Genomic DNA, 20,259 nt, shown 5'->3' on the forward strand with positions numbered 1-20,259 from the left:
TCCAGAAAACCATCTACTTCCCTGGCTTATGTTAGGGTCTGGAAAGTTTTCAAATCCTGGGCAAATCAGTTCACCTTCCATTGCCTCAGGTACAAACTTAGATTGTGAGCCCTCTGGGGACAGAGAAATATTTACAGTATTTGAATCTAATCTGCTTTGAAATACCTGAAAGGCAGAATATAAATTAAATAAGTAATCACCTATTGGTCTCTAGTTCCCAGCCAGCCTCGGGCCCACAGCCTTCAGTTCTCAGCCAGCCTTAGAACCCTCCCAGTCCACCTCAGTCACCCCCCACACCAGCTAGCCTCTGGCCCCTAGACCCCAGCTCTCAGCCAGCTTTGGAGCCTCCCACCTGCTTGTTTGCCAGTCTGCTTCCTCCATCTCTACCAAGTCACTTACCCTGCACCCTCAGAAATGCTTCTGCAGGCACCGCATGGCTTTTTTTGAGTTTGAGCCATGCGGATGTGTGAATTCTCATGCTGTTTTTGTGAGACTCGGCATGAGATTAGAGGCACCCACACAGCCAGACTCTCTGAGAGCCATGCACGGCCTGCAAGAATACTTCTGGAATGGAACAGTCCTAAAGCTGGTAGGGCCGGGACCTGGGCGGCCCACCCCTGTCCGGCACCTATGTTTAAACATGTCTTCTAGGGCCATAAAACTATGAAGAGCTGTGCTCCAGGGCAAATCCGGTATTTACATCAGCATGCAAAGCTTTGAAGCCCTCAGCATTGAAACCATTGACATCAAAGTTGATTGCTTCGCCCAAGGAGCCTTTGACATTGAAGGTGGCCTCCTCCTCCTCTTTCGGAGTCAAGTTCGAGACCAGGCAAATTGATGTGTAAAGGCAGCCACTTTCCACTTACTCCCCTGCGTAAGGAAGCAGAGTTGAGTGTGAGAATGAGAGCTCTTGACGCCGAGCATCGGGCCCCAGCATCAGAGTTTATGCGTTGAGCAAGCCCATGGCATCAATCTAATAATGGCACATAAGAGAGATTTGACCGAAATGTAAAAGTCCTTAGCATTCCATGCCGTTCAAACAAAGTTTATTAAGCGAATCTCAGGAAGATATCAGGGAAAAGATTTTTTACCTTCGCGGTCCCCTGACACTGACCGTGTTTCGAAAACTGTGTTGGAAGGGACCAGATCTTATTAACAGCTTTCAATCTGCATCAGATTGTCCTACTAACAGATACATCACTTCCAGCTTAGGGAGCACACACACACACAAGCCCTTTGAATTCAGGGTCTTTGGCTACCCAGGAAGTGCATTGCCACATCAGCCTTTTAAAGTTATGAACAATAAAACTTGCACTTACAGCTTTAAACACTGGATGTCCAACAGGATTGTTTTATTTCAAACAATCAGGTTGCAGTGTTGTATATCAGAAAGGAAGAAGGAACAGGGGTCTTATCTCCTATATATGGAAACAATCAGAATTTAGGATTGGACAGTAGCTCAAGCCTCTATCCTCCGAGCCACATATCTGCCAGGCATGGAGAATATAATAGCGAACAAACTCAGCTGAGAACTCGATCCTTATGAATGGCCTCTGAACCAGTAGGTAGCAAACATATTTTTCCTCTGGGGATCCCCAGATACAGATTTGTTTGCTATCTACCTCAACTCATTCAAAACACAGTGGTGAGAATATTGTGTAATCTTACATTGTGTGATCATATTTCACCTACTTTAAAATCATTCCTTTGATTACTTGTTTTATTTTTATTCTGCCTTTCATGACTGCTCAGCCACTTCAAAGCGGATTGCATTCAGTTACCACAGGTAATTCCCTATCTCCAGAGGGCTTACATTCTAAGTTTGTCCCTGATACAATGGCGGGTGAAGTGACTTGCCCAAGCTCACAGGGTGAGTCAGCAGGATTGGCTTCCCTTGCTGCTCTAACCACTAGGCTACTCCTCCAAATGGGAAGAGGATCAGGGAACCATGATCCTAGCTCTTGCCTGGCCCAGAAAGGTATGGTTTCCCCTTCACTTTCAGGGCCAGACCCCTGACAGGACTTGAACTGAGGTCAGCCCCAAAGAACAGGACGGGAGTCCCGACCTCTAGGCCTGCCAGAATACTGAAGCAAGGAAGCAGCAGAGAAGACTGCTTCAAATAGCAACCAAGGTCACGCTTCCAAGGGGTTGCTGAGAAGCTGGAAGTTGTTCGCATCGCCCTCTTGCTATTGGACTCTGCTAGTGGCTCTTGAGGACCAGGGTGGCCATCCCTGGTCCTCAAGAGCCACAAACAGGCCTGGTTTTCAGGATGTGCATGATGAATGTGCATGGGATAGAGTTGCATACAATGGAGGCTGTGCAAGAAAATCTATCTCATGCATATTCATTTTGGATATCCTGAAAACCAGACCTGTTTGTGGGTCTTGAGGACCAGAGCTGTCCATATCTGCTCTACACGCAGAAGCTTGAAGGTTTTTCCCTTTAGGAATTTAGTTCTAATCTTTCATGTCAATAGAGTTTTTCGGATCTATCAAGCAGTTTCTACTAGTTCTAGCCTTTTTTTTTCAGCTGCTTCTGCTGGTGACATGTTTACTGACTCTAGTTCTTGGGTTTCAGTTGCAGATTGCTTCTAGCTCCTGTTCCAGTCCTGCTTCTTGCCTGCTGATTTCCGTTTCCAGCCTACAGAGAAGTTCCAGATCTGGTTCTACTCCAGCTCTTACTCCCTGTAATTCCTGTCTTCTTGATGGCTGAGAGCTGGGCTCAGGATCCCAGAGGTGAAGCTCTATAATCAAGCTAAGTAACCTTATTTGAGTCCATGTGTCCTGGAATTGAGCCTTGTATCTTGTACCCGAGTAAACCTGAAGATGAATATCTGTGTCGAATATCCTCCTAACCTGGCATTCATCTGCTCTTTGGAACAGCATGCCCCCCAGTCTTCGCCAGGAATTGTGTCCAAAGAAATTCAAACAAAACCTCAAGACCTGGCTCTTTAAACAGGCATTCACCTGAACCTTCTCATCCACTACCCCCCTTAATATACCTCCTTCTCTCCCTCTTTTGAATACTCTCCCTCGAAATCCCCCTATCTCCCCTAAATTTACCTATCCATGCAGTTCAAATTTCATGCAGCCTAACCCCTTAACACCATGCTGATTACCCTTTAACACTCTGTAGTACCCTCCATGCCGATCTTCCACCATGCAGACAAATCCTTAACCCTCTGCTAAAAATCACACCCCGATTTCCCTTACTGTAATCCCATCTGATTGTATTCCCCACCACTAGGCAAGTATCCTCCTGAACTTATCTAACCTCCCCCCCCATAAGGTTCTCCACCTGTACACATCTCTCTCATTTCATAGCTCCCGCACGAACGAATGTATAGCACTAAATGTAAATGACTATTTTCATCCTCCCCCTCCTGAAATACATGCTATTCAAGCAGAGTTAATCTGTTTGCTGTTTCTCCTTGTTTTTGTAAAGCCTGTTGCTTCGACATGTTTCCTTCCTCCCCCGCATGAATTTCACACTATTATTACGTGGTTCGCAGTTTGCTGTTATCCCCTGTGTTTTCTGTAAAGCCCGTAGCTGCGTTATGTTATATGTAAACCAAGGTGATGTTCCAAACGTGCCCCGCTATATAAAAATACTTAAATAAATAAATAAATCTATCCATAACGGAGCTAGTCTGAAGCCTATTCCAACCCTGGTTTCAGAGAACCAAGGCACTTTGCTCTATCCAAGCATCCCTTTTATAGCACTAACCATCTTGGATATCGAAGGGACAGTAGTCTCTTCATTTGACTGTTCTGACAGTGTTTCTCAGGTGCTCCTGGCATTTAACCCCCCCCTAAAAAAAAACCAACCCAATCTACTAGAAGCTCCTATTCATTCAAAGGGAGGTGGTTTACTATTTGTATACCCAAATGGGGCTTAAGCCCCATCTCTTATTGTGTATCAGAATTGCCAGATTATGTGCTCTATCTGAATGCAACTTAAAAACAAATTGTCAGAGTTCTTCTTAGCACAATAGCTGAGGAGGGACAGCCAGTTTCTCCCCATTTTACGGAAAGGCTTACTTCACCTAAAGCCTCCTGTAAAGCCACCATCCTAGGATCTCAGTGTGGTCCTCGTTCAACTCTTTGATATGTGGAATCTCAAATATCTTACATCAAAGGTAGTATTCCTTACTATAGTTACTTCTGCCAGGAGAGTCAGTGAGCTTTGGGCATTAGTGGCTTGCACACCGTACACAAAATTCTTCAATAACTGAGAAGTTTTACAAACGCACCCTAAATTTCTTCCAGAAATAGTTTCTGATTTTCATATAAATCAGCCTATTGTTCTTCCAGCATTCTTTCCCACAGAGAGCTGAGGCAATCCTACATACTTTGGATTGTAAAAGGGCACTCTGCTTTTACATAGATAGAACCAAGGATTTTAGAAAATTCACCCAACTCTTCATCCCTTATGACCCTGATAGACCTGGACTGGCTGTTACAGAAAATACAGTGGCAAAGAGGTTCTCAGAATGTACATCAATTTGCTATGACAAAGCAGGCCTATCCCTAGAAGACAACTTAAAAGCTGATAATGCAAGAGCAATGGCAACTTTTACAGCTCACCTTGGCTCTACTTCTATTGATGAGGTGTGCAAAGCCACCACATGGAGTTCATTATCACTACTATCACCTAGATAGGATTTTAGTGCTGGGGAGGAGCCTGCTGTCATGGTACATGTGAGCACCAACGACATAGGAAACTGTGGGAGGGAGGTTCTTAGGTAGAAAACTTAAATCCAGAACCTCCAGGGTAGCATTCTCTGAAATGCTCCCAGTTCCACGCGCAGGTCCCCAGCGGCAGGCAGAGCTCCGGAGTCTCAATGCGTGGATGAGACGATGGTGCAAGGAAGAGGGATTCAGATTTGTAAGGAACTGGGGAACCTTTTGGGGAAGGGAGACTTTTTTTTCCAAAGGGATGGGTTACACCTTAACCAGGGTTAAAAAGGAGATAGAGCAGCTTTTAAACTAGAACAAGGGGGAAAGCCGACAGACACTCAGAAGCACATGGTTCAGAGGGAGGTATCTTCGAAGGATACTAATGAAGCATTAGAGTTAGGGAATCCAAACAGAGAGGTTCCACTAATAAGAAAAGTAGTCCAAGTGTCTGTAACACTGGGCAACAAATTTTCACAAAAGTCATGTTACGGAAATGAAATTAGTCGATTCTTATACATTTCCATGTGCTAAACACGAATGTGACTGTGAAAATGCAAAATTGGCTCTAGTTATTTTGTAATTTGCAATAATATAATTACATCTTGAATTGTAATACCGTTTGAAAAATGAAGTCATAGACTACGACTTAGATTTCTTTGCTTGTCTCTTGTACACCTGTTCGGGAGCATCTCTGCGGAGTGTCCAGCAGTAGTCAGCCAGCATGAATATTTCAAATGCTCACTCTTTCTGACTGGGCTTCATATAGTACACTGCTGACGTCAGCTTACTCAGCAGCAGCATGGCAGTAGAACTGCATTGCATCAGAAAATGATGTAATAAACTCTGGATGATGTGTGCATGATGGTATTATGCAATATGATGCAATATTACATCATTCTAGGCTTATTTACAGTCCTACTGGATAAATTTACATGACTAAACATAGAAAGTGAACTATATTAAATATCTTCAAAACGAGAGCCAATAAAAACTTTTCATGGTCATATTCGTGTTCAGCACATCAAGATACTACAGAGTAGGACCTTTTTAGGTCAGTAACACTTTCATTGTTGCCCAGTGTAATTAAAAACTCACCTGAGCTAAAAGATTCCAATTTATCCCTGTCAACTGAAAACCAGAATGTAAATGCAAACAAAAAACACACTTTAAAAATGTTTATATGCTAATGCCACAAGTCTAAGAAGTAAGATGGGAGAGTTAGAGTGTATAGCAGTGAATGATGACATAGACTTAATTGGCATCTGAGAGACATGGTGGAAGAAGGATAACCAATGGGACAGTGCTGTATTTGGGGTATAAATTATATCACAATGACACAGAGGAGCAACTTGGAGGCGGGGTGGCGCTTTATGTCTGGGATGGCATAGAGTCCACAGGATAAAGATCCTGCATGAGACTAAATGCACAATTGAATCTTTATGGGTAGAAATCCCTTGTGTGTTGGGGAAGAGTATAGTGATAGGAGTATACTACCGTCCACCTGGACAAAATGATGAGATGGACAGTGAAATGCTAAGAGAAATTAGGAAAGCTAACCAAATTAGTAATGCGGTAATAATGAGAAATGTCATTTACCCAAATATTGATTGGGTAAGTGAAACACCAGGACATGCTAGAGAGATAAAGTTCCTCGGTTGAATAAATGACAGTTTTATGGAGCAATTGGTTCAGGAACCGACGAGAGAGAGAGAAATTTTAGATTTAATTCTCAGTGGAGCATAAGATTTGGTGAGAGAGGTAACCGTGGTGGGGCCGCTTGGCAATAATGTCCATAATATGATCAAATTTGAATTAATGTCTGGAAGGGGGACAGTAATTAAATCCACAGCTCTAGCACTAAACTTTCAAAAGGGAAACGTTGATAAAATGAGGAAAATAGTTAAAAAAAAAAAAAGAAAAGAAAAGAAAGAAAAAAAGTGTGCAACAGGCAAGGACATTGTTAGAAAATACCATCTTAGATGTGCAGTACAGATGTATTCCACGCATTAAGAAAGATGGAAGGAAGGCAAAAAGATTACCGGCATGGTTAAAAGGTGAGGTGAAAGAGGCTACTTTAGCCAAAAGATCTTCATTCAAAAATTGGAAGAAGGGTCCATCAGAAGATAATAGGATAAAACATAAGCCTTGGCAAGTTAAATGCAAGACATTGATAAGACAGAAGAAGAGAGAATTTGAAAAGAAGTTGGCTGTAGAGTCAAAAACTAATAATAAAAACTTTAAAAAATATATCCGAAGCAGAAAGCCTGTGAGGGAGTCGGTAGGGCCATTAGATGATCGAAGGGTTAAAGGGACACTTAGGGGCCGATGCAATACAGTGCACTCAGCAGAGCGCACTGTATAACCTGCAGTTGGACGCGGGTCGTATATGCATTAACTAATACCCTTGTGCAATAAGGTGATTAGCGCCTCTACAACACGCGTCCAACGCGGAGTGAAACTAATAGCGCTCATCACATGCAAATGCATATGAATGAGGCTATAAGCTATTTACTCCCAATGCAAAAAAAAAAAAAAAGTGCATCTAGGACGCACATTTTAGCGATCAGAAATTAACACCTGCCCAAAGCAAGCGTTAATTGCTGAGCACTTCTAAAACTAGTACAGAAAAGCAGAAAAAATTGCTTTTCTGTACTACCTCCTACGTAATATCGTTGGGATATTAAGTAGGAGGAACAGCTCTTGAAAAACCTTTTTTAAAAAGCAGGAGGTCGGGTGCAGGAAGCGGGCGTTCAGTTGACAGGCGTCCAGTTCCTGAATCCTTGGAACATCCATGGGTTAGGAAAAACAGTCACTGATAAATTCGGTTTTAAAATAAAGGTTGCTCGTACTCAGCCCATATATTTGCATCTTTGGGCCTTTTAACGCAAGCAACTCTTTTAAAATTCACCCTTTATACATGTAAATGGCTTTGAAAATCGAGTCCAAAAAGTGTAAGCTCTGGGCTGCAGTATTCTGTGCAGTGCTGTGTAACATGGGTGGTGCATTCCCTGACCTGAAAGAGCGCGGTGGTTGGCATCCTTTTCCAGTAGGGGGTGAAAAACAAGAACCCAGTCTGGATGTGCAAGCTGAGTAGTGAGAGAGAGAAGTACAATTTTAAAAAGCAGCAAAGAGATAAATGTATGTGCCGGTCCTGCGTGTAATAGCTTGAATTTTCTTGTTCCGGTCGTCATATGAAACTGCAGGAGAAAAGGGCAGGCTGCCTGCCAGAAGTACACATCATGGGGCTAAGATTGTTGGCTCTAAGCTGCTGCTTTGTGAGATTTTATATTTATTTATATATATATAATTTTACATACTTTAATTTTTTACATATTTTTTTAAACCCTGGGAATGAGAACAAGGTCTGGTTTTGTGGATATTTGTGTGTGGGGGGGATTGTTATCAGCGGTAGCTGCAGAGAGGCTCTGAGGGCCTGAAGCTGAGCCAGTGCCTAAACAAGCACCCACAACCTGTGCCCATCTGCTGTGGCGAGTCAGCTGGCACGCACTGCCACCCCCTCCCTCCCATGACTCATTACTCTGTAATGCACGCTTCCTTTCTTCCGGTCTCTTGCCCTACCTGCCTGCACAGTAACTATAGAGAAGGAATATGAAAAGTAAAGTAGCACTGTATCGATGTGTACCGGAGGGGTTTTGGTTCTCACTTTCTTGCTCGGTTACTGCTGAGTGGAAATAGATGAAGCAGCTCAGAATGTGTTCTGTGCCGGTGTCAGTCTCCCTTCAAGGATGAAGATTCCAGAATGGGAATCAGAATATTTCTTTTCTTTGTGCGTCAATGAGTACTTATTCTAAATCACTTTGTCATTTCCTTTGTACTTGTGCCTCCTTCACTGCCCACCCCACTCCCTTTTTCAAAGCTGAGGGCTTGATTAGGACATTACATGAGGTATTTAAGTTTCCATTTCTTTTTTTTTTTTTTTTACTTTTTATTGTAATGTTAGAGGGGTTAATTTTGTGATAGCCTGCATAATTTTAAATGAAAATACGCCCATGAGTTATACAGATTTTGATAGAGAAAGTAAGTTCATACTTTCCCTTTGAAAGTGACCTCACTAAAATTACCCACACACATTTACTCCTGCTTTTTTCTGCGCTGATACCTTTTTGAGGAAGTTTACGCACATACTGAACTCTTCAAAATGCACAAGTATGCACATAGTGCAAATCCTTCCCCAGCCCAGGAATGCTTCTTCTCGCTGCAGGTAAACTTATACGCACAAAGGCTATGTGTGTGTAAATTTACCCACATATTGGGTGGGCAGTATTATAATGGGGAGAACCATCAAACAAAGTGGAGAACAAGGACACACCAAAAGGATAAATCCACCAAGATAGGGGTGCGTCAAAATGCATATAGCATCTACAGGCGCGAGAACCGTACTTAGCATAGCCAAAGTTGTTTATTATTAGATTAACATAGGTTATCCAGCAGACAAAGCCTTAAAAAATTAGCAGGTCGATACAGTAACGTTCAGTTAAAGATTCCCCGTCTGTAACGTGCTGGGAGCGCACAATACAGACGAGTAAGGCCATCCAGCGATACAGTCTCCAGTTTCACGCGTCCTTAGCGCTTCCTAAAATAGACACATAACCCTTTCCGCACCCAGCATGTAAATGAACGAAAAAGCTGTATAATGAAGGAATTAGCTATTCCCCACCGATACTGTAACGGGCGCTGATACTATCTCCTCAGTAACATGCTGTTTTGCCGCGGCCTTAACGTGTTAGTTTACCGCCTCCCCCTAGTAGGTGTTAGTGTAGTGTAGTGCCAAAATCGCACGGGAAAGGGAACGGGAAAAGAGAGGTTTTACTTTTATTAAGAACTGTTATAATTTTTTAAACACTGGGGGGGTTCTTTAATTTTCTGGGGGACCTCTCCCCAATCCCACACTTATCTGCACTGTAACTGATCCACATAATTTAAAGAACATAGGGTAGGCAGCGAGGGGGCAGGGGCAGCGGGATCGGGGGGCGGGTAGGTGGAAAAAAAACCAAACTTTTCTGAGCCATCAGCAGCGGCGGCGGGATCGGGGGGAGGGGGTACGTGTTCGATCGGGCGAGTAGGCAGGTAGGCGACAGCGGCGGAGTGAGCCATCAGTAGCGGCGGCGTGTTCGATCAGGCGGGCGGGTAGGTGAAAAAAAAAACCCCTTTTCTGAGCCATCAGCAGCGGCGGCGGGATCCGGGGGGGGGGTGGATACGTGTTCGATCGGGCGAGTAGGCAGGTAGGCGACAGCGGTGGCGGCGCAGCAAAAAAAACCAAAGCGACAAAATTAACTTACTTTTCCGGGGCAGCGGCAGCGGGATCGGGGGGGGGGGGGTGGGCGGCGTGTTCGATCGGGCGGGCGGGTAGGTGGGAAAAAAAAAACCCTTTTCTGAGCCATCAGTCGCCATCAGTAGCTCCCCCGACGAAGACAAAAAGATGGCCGCCTGCACGGGGGAAAGCGTGCAATTGGCCGCTGAGGACATGACGTCACACCCCGTGACGTCACACCCCGTGACGCCAAACGTCGTGACGTCACGTCTTCAGCAGCCAATTGCACGCTTTCCCCCGTGCAGGCGGCCATCTTCGTCGGGGGAGCTACTGATGGCTCAGATCGAACACGCCGCCTACCCCCCCCCCCCCCCGATCCCGCGGCCGCTGCCCCTGCCCTGCTGCCGCGGAAAAGTAAGTTACTTTTGTCGCTTTGGTTTTTTTTGCTGCGCCGCCGCCGCTGTCGCCTACCTGCCTATTCGCCCGATCGAACACGTACCCACCCCCACCCCCCCCCCCCCCGGATCCCGCTGCCGCTGCTGATGGCTCAGAAAAGTTTTTTTTTTTCCTTTGGTTTTTTTTTGCTTGCCGCTGTGTCTCACCTCCTCCCGGAGCAAGACTGCTTTCGTGCCCTGCTCCGGGAGGAGGTGAGACACAGCGGCAAAGCAAAAAAACCAAAGGCAGGAAGTAAGTCGCTTCGCCGCCTCCCGCCTCCCTCCTCCCGGTGCCTGTCATTTCAAATGACATTTGAAATGACATTTGAAATGACAGGTACCAGCGCACCCAGGTTACTGTATAGGCGCTGTATTAAGCGCCTATACAGTAAAATGGGTTGCGCGGGCATAACCCTTCCCTAACGCTTCACAGCCTCGGCATACATTTGCATGCGATTAGAAGAGAGTATCAGGCACTAGGTCTAGAGGACTGTGCGTGCGGGGAGGAAGGGTGCGCCTGACACTGCCGCACTGTTTCTACCGCGGCCTTACTGTATCGACCTGTAAAGAAGGCAGGACATTTACTGTTACAGCATTGTAGGTCCCCCGACACGGGCTGTGTTTCGCACTGGCTGCATCGGGAGGGATGGAACTGGAGATCAAAAGAATCTTCAACAAAGTGAAAACAAATCTCCATATATATATTCAAAATAACATCATCGGGGGTAGAGAATGACAAAAGTCTGCAAATCTTGAAAAACAGTCTCAAACAGATAAAGCACTGTTCTTGTGGAAATACATTTGAAAATGACCCTCATAGAAAACATGTTAACATTTGTTTCTTGCTGTTGTGGCTATATATGAATTTGTCAATACAAATTTATAAAAAAGCAAAGCTATTGTTGAGCTTACAAAATTCAGAGCTCTGCTAGCACTACTGATCTTCATCTGAAGAGGAGATCTGTGTGCAACTGAAAAGCTCATGGAAGCAGCAGCAGCTTTGGATAATTCTTACTTTGGACCAATAAAAGACGCATCCTGCAAATAGTCTAATATACTAAACTATGTAGTATAGTTTTTAATATCTTTCATTGGCTCCTGTCATTTCAGATAATCCTCTGGTTTGCTCTACAAAAGAGGAAGAAGCCACCACAGGTGGGGACCAGGCTGATGGACCATCTGTCATATTGAACCAGATGGAAGGTCCCGGTGGTAACAGGCTGGGCTTCCCGTGGCTTGGTAGCACAGAGGAGTGGGGCTCCACAGATTCAGATTTTTGGCAGCAGGCGGAGTCCATGGACCGCGTCAACAATAACCAGGAGCCATTTGAAGGAGAAGGCTTTCAAGGTGAAGAGCTGCTGTTGACTCCAGAGGATGACCTGATGACGGATGTGGTACAACGGCTTGATGTCAAGATGAGTGCACCATACAGTGTAAATCATGGAGAATCTGCAACAGTTGAGAATGATGTGGAAATAGAGGATGCCTCAGAAACTGAAGAGTCCCTATGTCCAAGAGATCAAACAGGAAATGGGAAGCCAGAACCTCTGGATGATGTAAGAGATGCTAATCAGGAGCAAGAAGCTGTGATGGGGAGTGCAGACTTTAAAGAATATGAGAAAGGGTTGAGTTCACAAAGCGAACAGAGTGATATGGACTCAAATGGAGAGAGAGACACTTTGGAACCAGATATCCAGCAGCTCTTGGAGATGCACTTGTCAAAGCAAAAGTTGAGCGCAGGTAGAAAACTAGTCAACAGTTCAGATAGTGACCAAGAGGGACATGAAAAGGAAATTTTGAATGCTGCTAATAATGAGGATGATGTAGATAAGACCCTTATGATTTTAGATAAACCTGAAATCCTAAATGAACAAGAATGTACCAAAGCAACTACAGACAAATGCATGGAAAGCAGGTTGCCCTCCAACCAAACTTCAGAAAGTGAGGTGCATTCATCAGACTCAAGGGACCACATATTCAAGCTAGCACTGAGCAGTGAGTTACAGGCACCTACAGCTCAGACACTGGAACAAGATATGAATGACAATCTTCAAGAATATCACAAGATGGATCTAGTCACTGAAGAGCTTTTCCTGCAAAGGTGAGGCAGAAAAAATAACTGTTAGCAATTTGGGAATCAAGAGTTTTGTTTATGAGAATGACTGCATCATTAAGACTAATTTTGGGCAGGGTGATCACATGGATCTCCATCCAGAGCAAGAATTCAACCAGAATTCCACATCATCTATTATGTCTGCAAATCCAGCGATACACTATGACTTTTCTGGAGAAGTGCCATCTCATAATTTGGAAGAACAAGACAAAAAGCCTATTATATATGTAAAACAAAGAGACCACATCCAAATGAAGCATGGAGGCCTTTTTGCAAAGGAAGAGGAAGCATGTATAGAGTTTGACAAGATGCCAGATAAGGAAATGCAAGAGGTCTGCTTAACAGGGACAAGTAATTTGGCACCAGAGGAAACTACATTTTGTCAGGGATCAGATGTTGGCAAGACAACGCCAGAACAGCACCTTGCAAAGACTTGTGATTCTGAAAGAAGTTTCCATCAGGATAGAGATGAAGAACAGCAAGAAAGCTCAGAAAGAGAGGGCAGTTTAAACATAGAATCAAACAGGCAGCTATGGCTGTCAGACCTGTTGCAACAGGAGCTGCAGTTTCGTGGTGCAAGCAGTTCCCATGAACTGGAAGAGTACCCTGTGGAAGAAGAATATGACAGTGAAGTAAGTAAGGAAGAAAGCGATGACAGCCATTTGCAGACATATAGTCCAACCAAGTGCTCAGATGACCAAGACAGCAAGGACGATTCAGATGAAGAGATGCAGCGTCATGATGTTACTGACAAATTGGACCCAGAAGTCCTACATCTCCTTGAGATGCACCTACTCAAGCAGCAACTTGTTGTCATCAAAGAAGAACAAGAAGAAGAGCCTGGATTTGATGATCTACACATTAATGAGCAAAAGGAGCATTTTGAAGCATTTGTTGCTTCAAAAAAGATTGCTCCTGTCTTAGACATAGTACTAGAGGAACCTGAGCCAGTGGATGAGAATGAGCAAGCACTAGACACATCCCATGAAGTTGATTTTAAAGATGTGGCACTGTTGGAACAAGACCCAGATGGAAAAAGCAGGTTCAGTGAGGTAGAGTACCATGAAATGAGCTGGGTTGACCCTGTAGAGTTAAGTTTTAAAACTAGAGCAACTGATATAGCTAGAGAAGGTTTGGATGAAGTCATTCAGGAATCTCTGTGGCAAGGACAATCAACAGAACAACTATTGGGCAAATCTATAGAAGAAATGAAACCCTGTGCAGAAGAGTTTGAGAATATGCACAAAGATGCAGAAGACGTGGAAGCAGATGAGATTATTGGTGACCTAGATTGTCATACTAGATATAGATACAAGCAACATGTAATGGTTGATGCTTCTGAAATTATAGGAAACTAGTCCAAACTATAGCTTGGAAGAGAGGTCTTACAAGTTGACACCGATTAAAGGAGGATTAGACAAACTTAAAAATACCAACTTTTTTCTAAAAGAAGAGAAACAAGTGCCACTGGTGGAAGAGTCGGTAAGGGGAAGTAGCTTTCTGATTCATTCTATCAGGAAATTAGAGTCTGAAAGCTCTGGAGAATCTGAGGTGACCTTTGAGAATCAGCATAACATCTGTCCTGGCCAAAGTACAAATAGGATCAGCCAAGATAGAAGAAAAGACACAAACATTGAGATCACTATATTTGGTGAAGAAGTCAAAAAGTATTTTGGGGTACCAACTACAACTTTTACAGAAACTGAGACATCTACCTCTGGAAACTGGAAGAACCAGATGTCAGAACTCGATGAAAGGACAGAATTCCTCGATAGTAAATTCCCTGCAGGGATTATGGAACCAACTAACCTTTTTAAAGTCCATAACCTGGAAACCCCTTATTCAGCAGAAAGAGATCACAATATTCCACAAGAGGAGCAGGCACGCAATGACTTGACATCAAAAGGTGCCTCTAAGAGATCACTGGAGGCTGAAGATCAACAGCTTATGCTGGAAATTGCAGCTTCAGCAGCATCAGTAACAACCTATAAAACCTTGAAGGTAAGAGGTATTGACAACTCAAGATCTCAGATAGCAAACTCTAGCAGACATAAGTGAATTAACTTTAAACTATAGCCACTGCTTACCTTGTGGTTATTTGTTATGGATATCCTGCAACTAGGCCTACAGATTGACAACAGCCCCCCCCCCCCCCCCCGCTGAAATAGCGGAAGAAGAAAAAGAAAGGTAAAAAATGTCCTGGCTCATCATGGATAGACTGGGCCAGTGCTAGGTTTGGCCCATTGCATTCCTTGAGATGAGGTCTATGCTTTTCTTAGAGAACTGCAGCTCCAGGTGTACAATGGGAGAAAAAAGCCTGACTCAGCTTCTCCTGGGCAACCCTAGCTGCACTTGAGAGACAGATGGGCTGCTGTACATTGCTGACGTTTCTGCTTTTGGATCCCTTCTAAGGCATGGTTTCTGTTTGGGTTTTGATGATCTGTTACATCAAGTGAATACTAATTCCCTGTACGTACCAGGATCAGTCCAGACCGCTGGGTTGTGTCTCCCTTCCAGCAGATGGAGTCAGAGAACAAACTGAAAGGCACCTCCTCTTACACTGGTGTGCCACCTGTGATCCTTCAGTATTTTCTCTGACTCTAGCAGATGAGGGTGACAGAACCTGGGGTCCTGGTCATATAAAAAAAAAGGGGGGGGGGTTATCTAAATTTATGAGACAGCTTGTTTTTCTCAGAGGGTTTTACCTTTGGCTACATCAAGCTAGTTAAAAAAAAAAAAAAAAAAAAAAAAAAAAATAAATAAATAAATAAATATATATATATATATATATATATATATATATATATATATATATATATATATATATATATATATATATATATAGACATAACCATTTTTTTCCTGGAGGTTGAGCAGTGGAAGCCTCCCAAGACTTCTTGGTAGAGGCTCGGCTGGGGTGGGACACCCCGACAGCCGAATTCCCGGAGCCCAGTCGGCTGGTAAATAGGAAGATTCACCTGTGGGCCGGTCCCTCTCCCTCGCATCCCTGAGATGTTCTAATTCCTCGGGTGCCTCCTGTAGTGCTCTGCCTGGTCGCAGGGACACTTTCCTTTTTTTTCCCCTGGTTGACGGTGTTTAGAAAAAAGAAAATAAATACTTCTGCTTCAGAAACCTTGCACGCAGGTACCAGGGGCTCCGGAGGGGCTTTCGATCGCCAGATTTTTACTCAGCTGTTTATTCTTACTTCGTGCCACGCCGTGGGATTTCTCTTGTTCCGCTTGCGGGGAGCCGGTGCTGCGTCTCTCCCGCGATGGTCTCTGCGTCGGATGTCTCCCTGGGGGTGAAGGATCATCGGGGATCGCCCAGGGGACCGGGTCAGCGCAATCTCGGGGGGCGGGCAAGAGTTTGCACTCTCGCTGGACTCTGGCTGTGCCGTCCCCATCGAGCACGGGAACGGTGGCTATTTTGCCTTCCCCACGAGGGGGAGAAGACGAGCTGGGTGCAGGGGAAGGGGAAATCCCTCCACTGCTTTCACCGCCGACTCTGAGCCCCTTACGGCCGGCCGACTCTGAGCCCCTTAGGGCCGGCCTCTCCTCCCGATGCGGCCCCTCCCCGCCTTTTTCTTCAAAATTTGTGCTTTTGATGCACAAAGCTTTTTTAGAAGCGGAGGCTGAATTGCAGGAGGTGGCACCTCCGCCAGCAAAGGTGTCCAGGCCATCGGGGGGGGGGTTGGACCCCTCTAGGGGGCAGTCAGACAGTGCGGCTGCTAACTCCTCGGGGGCTCCAGCTCCAAATCCACTGGACCCTGAGTCGCAGGGCCGCCTCCTGGGGGATGTAGACGGGGACATTGATGGGTCCGTCCCAGTAGAGGGAGATGATCCGAGGGTCCTTAGGTTGTTTCTGAAGGAAGAGCTGGACCATTTGATTCCCCTGGTTCTGGAGGAGTTGGATGTTGAGGTGCCGCAACCAAGCATCGAGGTGACCAAAGGGGACCATGTTCTCTCGGGGCATAAGGTTCCCCCTAAGGCTTTTCCGTTTCACCCGACGTTGCTACAACTCGTGACCCGGGAATGGGAGACTCCCGAGGCTAGCCTTAGAGTGGGGTGAGCTATGGAAAAACTCTATCCATTGCCGGACGAGTCCTTGGCAGTCCTTAGGTTTCCCAAAGTGGATGCGGCCATCTCGGCTATCACCAAGCGGACGACCATCCCGGTGGCGGGGGCAGCCGCTCTTAAGGACCTTCAGGATCGGAAGCTGGAGGTTCTTCTCAAGCACATCTCTGAGATCTCAGCCTTGTGCGTTCGGGCGACGGTGTACAGTAGCCTCATGCAACGGCTTCAATCATGGTAGCAGGCCTCCCCGCGACGGGGGTCCTCAGGGATCTTCCAGGGGCAAGTCCACACAATGAAGGTGTGCTGGCCCACTCCTCAATTCCAGTGATAGGCGGCCGTCTTTCTCTATTTCTCGAGGAATGGGTCAAGATTACGTCGGACCAGTGGGTGCTAAGCATCATTGAGCACGGTTACGCATTGGATTTTGCTTATCCATTGCGAGATCTGTTGTTGATGTCGCCCTGCGGGTCCCACGCAAAGTGGGCAGCGGTAAGTCAGATGCTGGAGCGGTTGAAAGCCCTGGAAACCATTGTCCCGGTCCCACCGGAGGAACTCGGAACCGGCAGATATTCCATATATTTCGTGGTCCCCAAGACGGAGGGTTCCTTCCGCGCAATCTTGGACCTCAAGAAGGTGAACAAGGCGCTCCGGGTGCCTCTTTTTCGCATGGAGACTCTCTGCTCGGTAATTGCAGCCGTCCACTCGGGCAAATATTTGGCTTCTTTAGACCTGACAGAGGCCTACCTTCACGTGGGGATCAACGAGCAGTATTGCCGGTACCTCAGGTTCATGATTTTGGGCGAACATTATCAGTTTCAGGCCCTGCCGTTTGGGTTGGCGACAGCTCCCCGAGTATTCCCCAAGATAATGGTGGTTGTGGTGGCAACTCTCCGGAAGGAGGGGATCTTGGTTCATCCATATCTGGACGATTGGCTGATCTGTGCGAAGTCGGAGGAGCTTTGCAAGGTGGCGGTTCAGTCAGTGTTGTGCCAGCTGCAATCTCTCGGGTGGATTGTCAATCACGCCAAGAGTCTCATCCCAGGTTCTGAACATAGGAGCTAGGTAGGCAAAGTTTTTCTTACGCAGAAGCGTGCCACCAAGTTGGTGGTGCAGATTCACCAGCTGTTGTCGCTACCGTTACCCCGAGTATGGGATTACTTGCAGGTACTTGGTTCTATGGTGTCTACTCTGGAGTTAGTCCCTTGGGCCTTTGCCCATATGAGACCTTTGCAACGGGTGCTACTTTCTCGTTGGGATCCAAAGTCAGAAGATTTCCAGCTCCGATTGCCACTCTTGGAACCTGCCAGGTCCAGTTTCCAGTGGTGTTTGATTCTGACCCACTTACAGTGCGGGGTGGACCTGGAGGAGCCTCAATGGGTGATAGTAACGACGGACGCCAGCCTCTCCGGTTTGGGGCGCAGTTTGTCAAGCCCAGGCTGCACAAGGGACCTGGATGGGGCAACAGGCGAAATGGTCCATCAATCGCTTGGAAACCAGAATGGTACGTCTGGTGTTGCGCAGCTTTCTTCCCTTGGTACGCCGTCGATCGGTACGAGTGTTGTCCGACCAATGCGACAGTGGTGGCTTACATCAGTTGTCAAGGAGGGACCAGATGTCATCCAGTGGCCACAGAGACTGACCATCTAATGGTTTGGGCAGAGCTCCATCTCGTACGCCTGGCAGCTTCACACATAGCCGGAGTCAACAACGTTCAGGCAGATTTTCTCAGTCGTCAGCGCCTAGATCCCGGAGACTGGGAGTTGTCCGAGGAAGCAATGCGCCTCCTGATTTGTCGGTGGGGCGTGCCTCGCCTGGACTTGATGGCAACTCAGAGAAATGCAAAAGCGGCGGGGTTTTTCAGTCGCCAAAGGGAACACAGGTTGGAAGGGGTGGATGCGCTAGTCCTTCAATGGCCTCGCGACATCCTGCTTTACGTGTTTCCTCCCTGGTCTTTGGTGGGCAAGGTCTTATGGCGCATAGAGGTACACTCAGGGCCGGTTATCCTCGTGGCGCCGGAGTGGCCACGGAGGCCGTGGTTTGCGGATCTGATCAATCTGGCGGCCGATGGTCCGCTTCGACTCCATCATCTACCGAATCTTCTTCGACAAGGTCCAGTATTTTTCAATCGAGTGGATCGATTTTGTCTAGTGGCCTGGCTTATGAGAGGTAGCAGTTGAGGAAGAAAGGCTATCCTGATTCGGTTATTTCCACCCTTCTGCAGGCACGCAAGAAGTCCACTTCACTTGCCTGTGTTCGAGTTTGGAAGGATTTTGATACCTGGTGTAGTGGGTTGAGTGTGTCCCCGTGGCACTCCTCTATTATTCATATTCTGGAGTTTTTGCAGGAGGGTCTGAAGAAAGGTCTGGCGTGCAGTTCTCTTCAAGTACAGGTGGTGGCCCTTGGATGTTTGTGGGGAAAGATTGACGGTGTTTCCCTTGCAATGCATCTGGATGTGTCACAGTTTTTGAAGGGCACCAAACATTTGAATCCTCCGGTCAGACAGGACCTGGTTCTTCGTGGCTTGTGCGGTCTTCCCTTCGAGCCTCTCAAACGGGCCACCTTGAAAGACCTGACTCTCAAGGCGATTTTCCTGGTGGCTATCACGTCGGCGAGACAGATATCGGAGCTTCAAGCGTTTTCCTGTCGGGAACCGTTTCTTTGAATTTCGGACTCAGGCTTCTCATTCAGGACGGTGCCCTCCTTCCTGCTGAAGGTTGTCTCAGGGTTTCACTTGAATCAGACTGTGGAGTTGCCTGCGTTCACAGATTTGGATCGTGATTCTCCTCAGGCTCGCGATTTGCACAAGTTAGATGTGCGATGCATTCTGCTTCACTATTTGGAGGTAACCAATGCTTTTCGATTGTGTGACCATCGAAAAGCATTGGATTTCGATGGTCACACAATCGAAACCAATGGAGTGGTCCTAAGAAAGGGCAGAAGGCATCCAAGGCCACTATTGCCCGATGGTTGAAAGAAGCCATATCGCCATACTGGACGGTTTGAAAGCGCATTCAATCAGATCTCAGGCGGCGTCTTGGGCGGAGAGTCAATTTGTTTCGCCGCAGGAGATTTGCAGAGTGGCTACCTGGAAGTCGTTACACACTTTTGCTAAGCATTACCGTTTGGATGTCCAGGATCCAGAGGTCGACTGCTTCGGCAGCAGTGTTCTTCGAGCGGCACTCTCCAGTCCCATCCCATTTATGGCAGCTTGGGTACATCCTAGCAGTCTGGACTGATCCTGGTACGTACAGGGAAAGGAAAATTGGTTCTTACATGCTAATTTTCATTCCTGAAGTACCAAGGATCAGTCCAGACGCCCGCCCATGGAATCTGGAGAGTCCGTTCAGTGTCGTTTTCTTACTGCAGAATCTTCTCAAATGGACAACATTCACGTTACCTATGGAAGTACTTCCTCCATGTCATAAGTTCCAGAAGTTACACAATTTTTTCATTGAGTGGATTGAAATAGCCATTGGTTCTTATGTTAAGGTTGTGATATCTTTCATTCTGCTATGGTATGGTTTATACTGAAGGATTGCAAGTGGCACACCAGTATAAGAGGGGGTGCCTTTCACTTTTTTCTCTGACTCCATCTGCTGGAAGGGAGACACAACCCAGCGGTCTGGACTGATCCTTGGAACTACAGGAACGAAAATTAGTGGGTAAGAACCAATTTTCCTTTATCATT

The 20,259-nt window shown here is 46.1% G+C and overlaps 1 protein-coding gene across 14 annotated transcripts in view; it reads left to right on the forward strand.

Moving 5' to 3' along the window:
• The window catches only part of LOC115095801, a 124,407-nt gene that overhangs the window by 40,878 nt on the left and 63,270 nt on the right, over nt 1-20,259 (forward strand). For 6 of the 14 annotated variants that reach the window (XM_029610061.1, XM_029610042.1, XM_029610035.1 and 3 more), the window contains exon 3: nt 11,496-14,381. In XM_029610061.1, the coding sequence (XP_029465921.1) occupies nt 11,496-12,490 (995 nt within the window). In that variant the 3' untranslated portion in view covers nt 12,491-14,381. Of the gene's footprint in view, nt 1-2,577; nt 2,736-11,495; nt 14,500-20,259 lie in introns of those variants that run through there. The other 8 variants (XM_029610071.1, XM_029609991.1, XM_029609983.1 and 5 more) reach the window with 2 other exon arrangements.

The sequence above is a fragment of the Rhinatrema bivittatum genome, chromosome 1 (assembly GCF_901001135.1).
Source record: "Rhinatrema bivittatum chromosome 1, aRhiBiv1.1, whole genome shotgun sequence".
Classification (NCBI taxonomy): Eukaryota; Metazoa; Chordata; class Amphibia; order Gymnophiona; family Rhinatrematidae; genus Rhinatrema; species Rhinatrema bivittatum.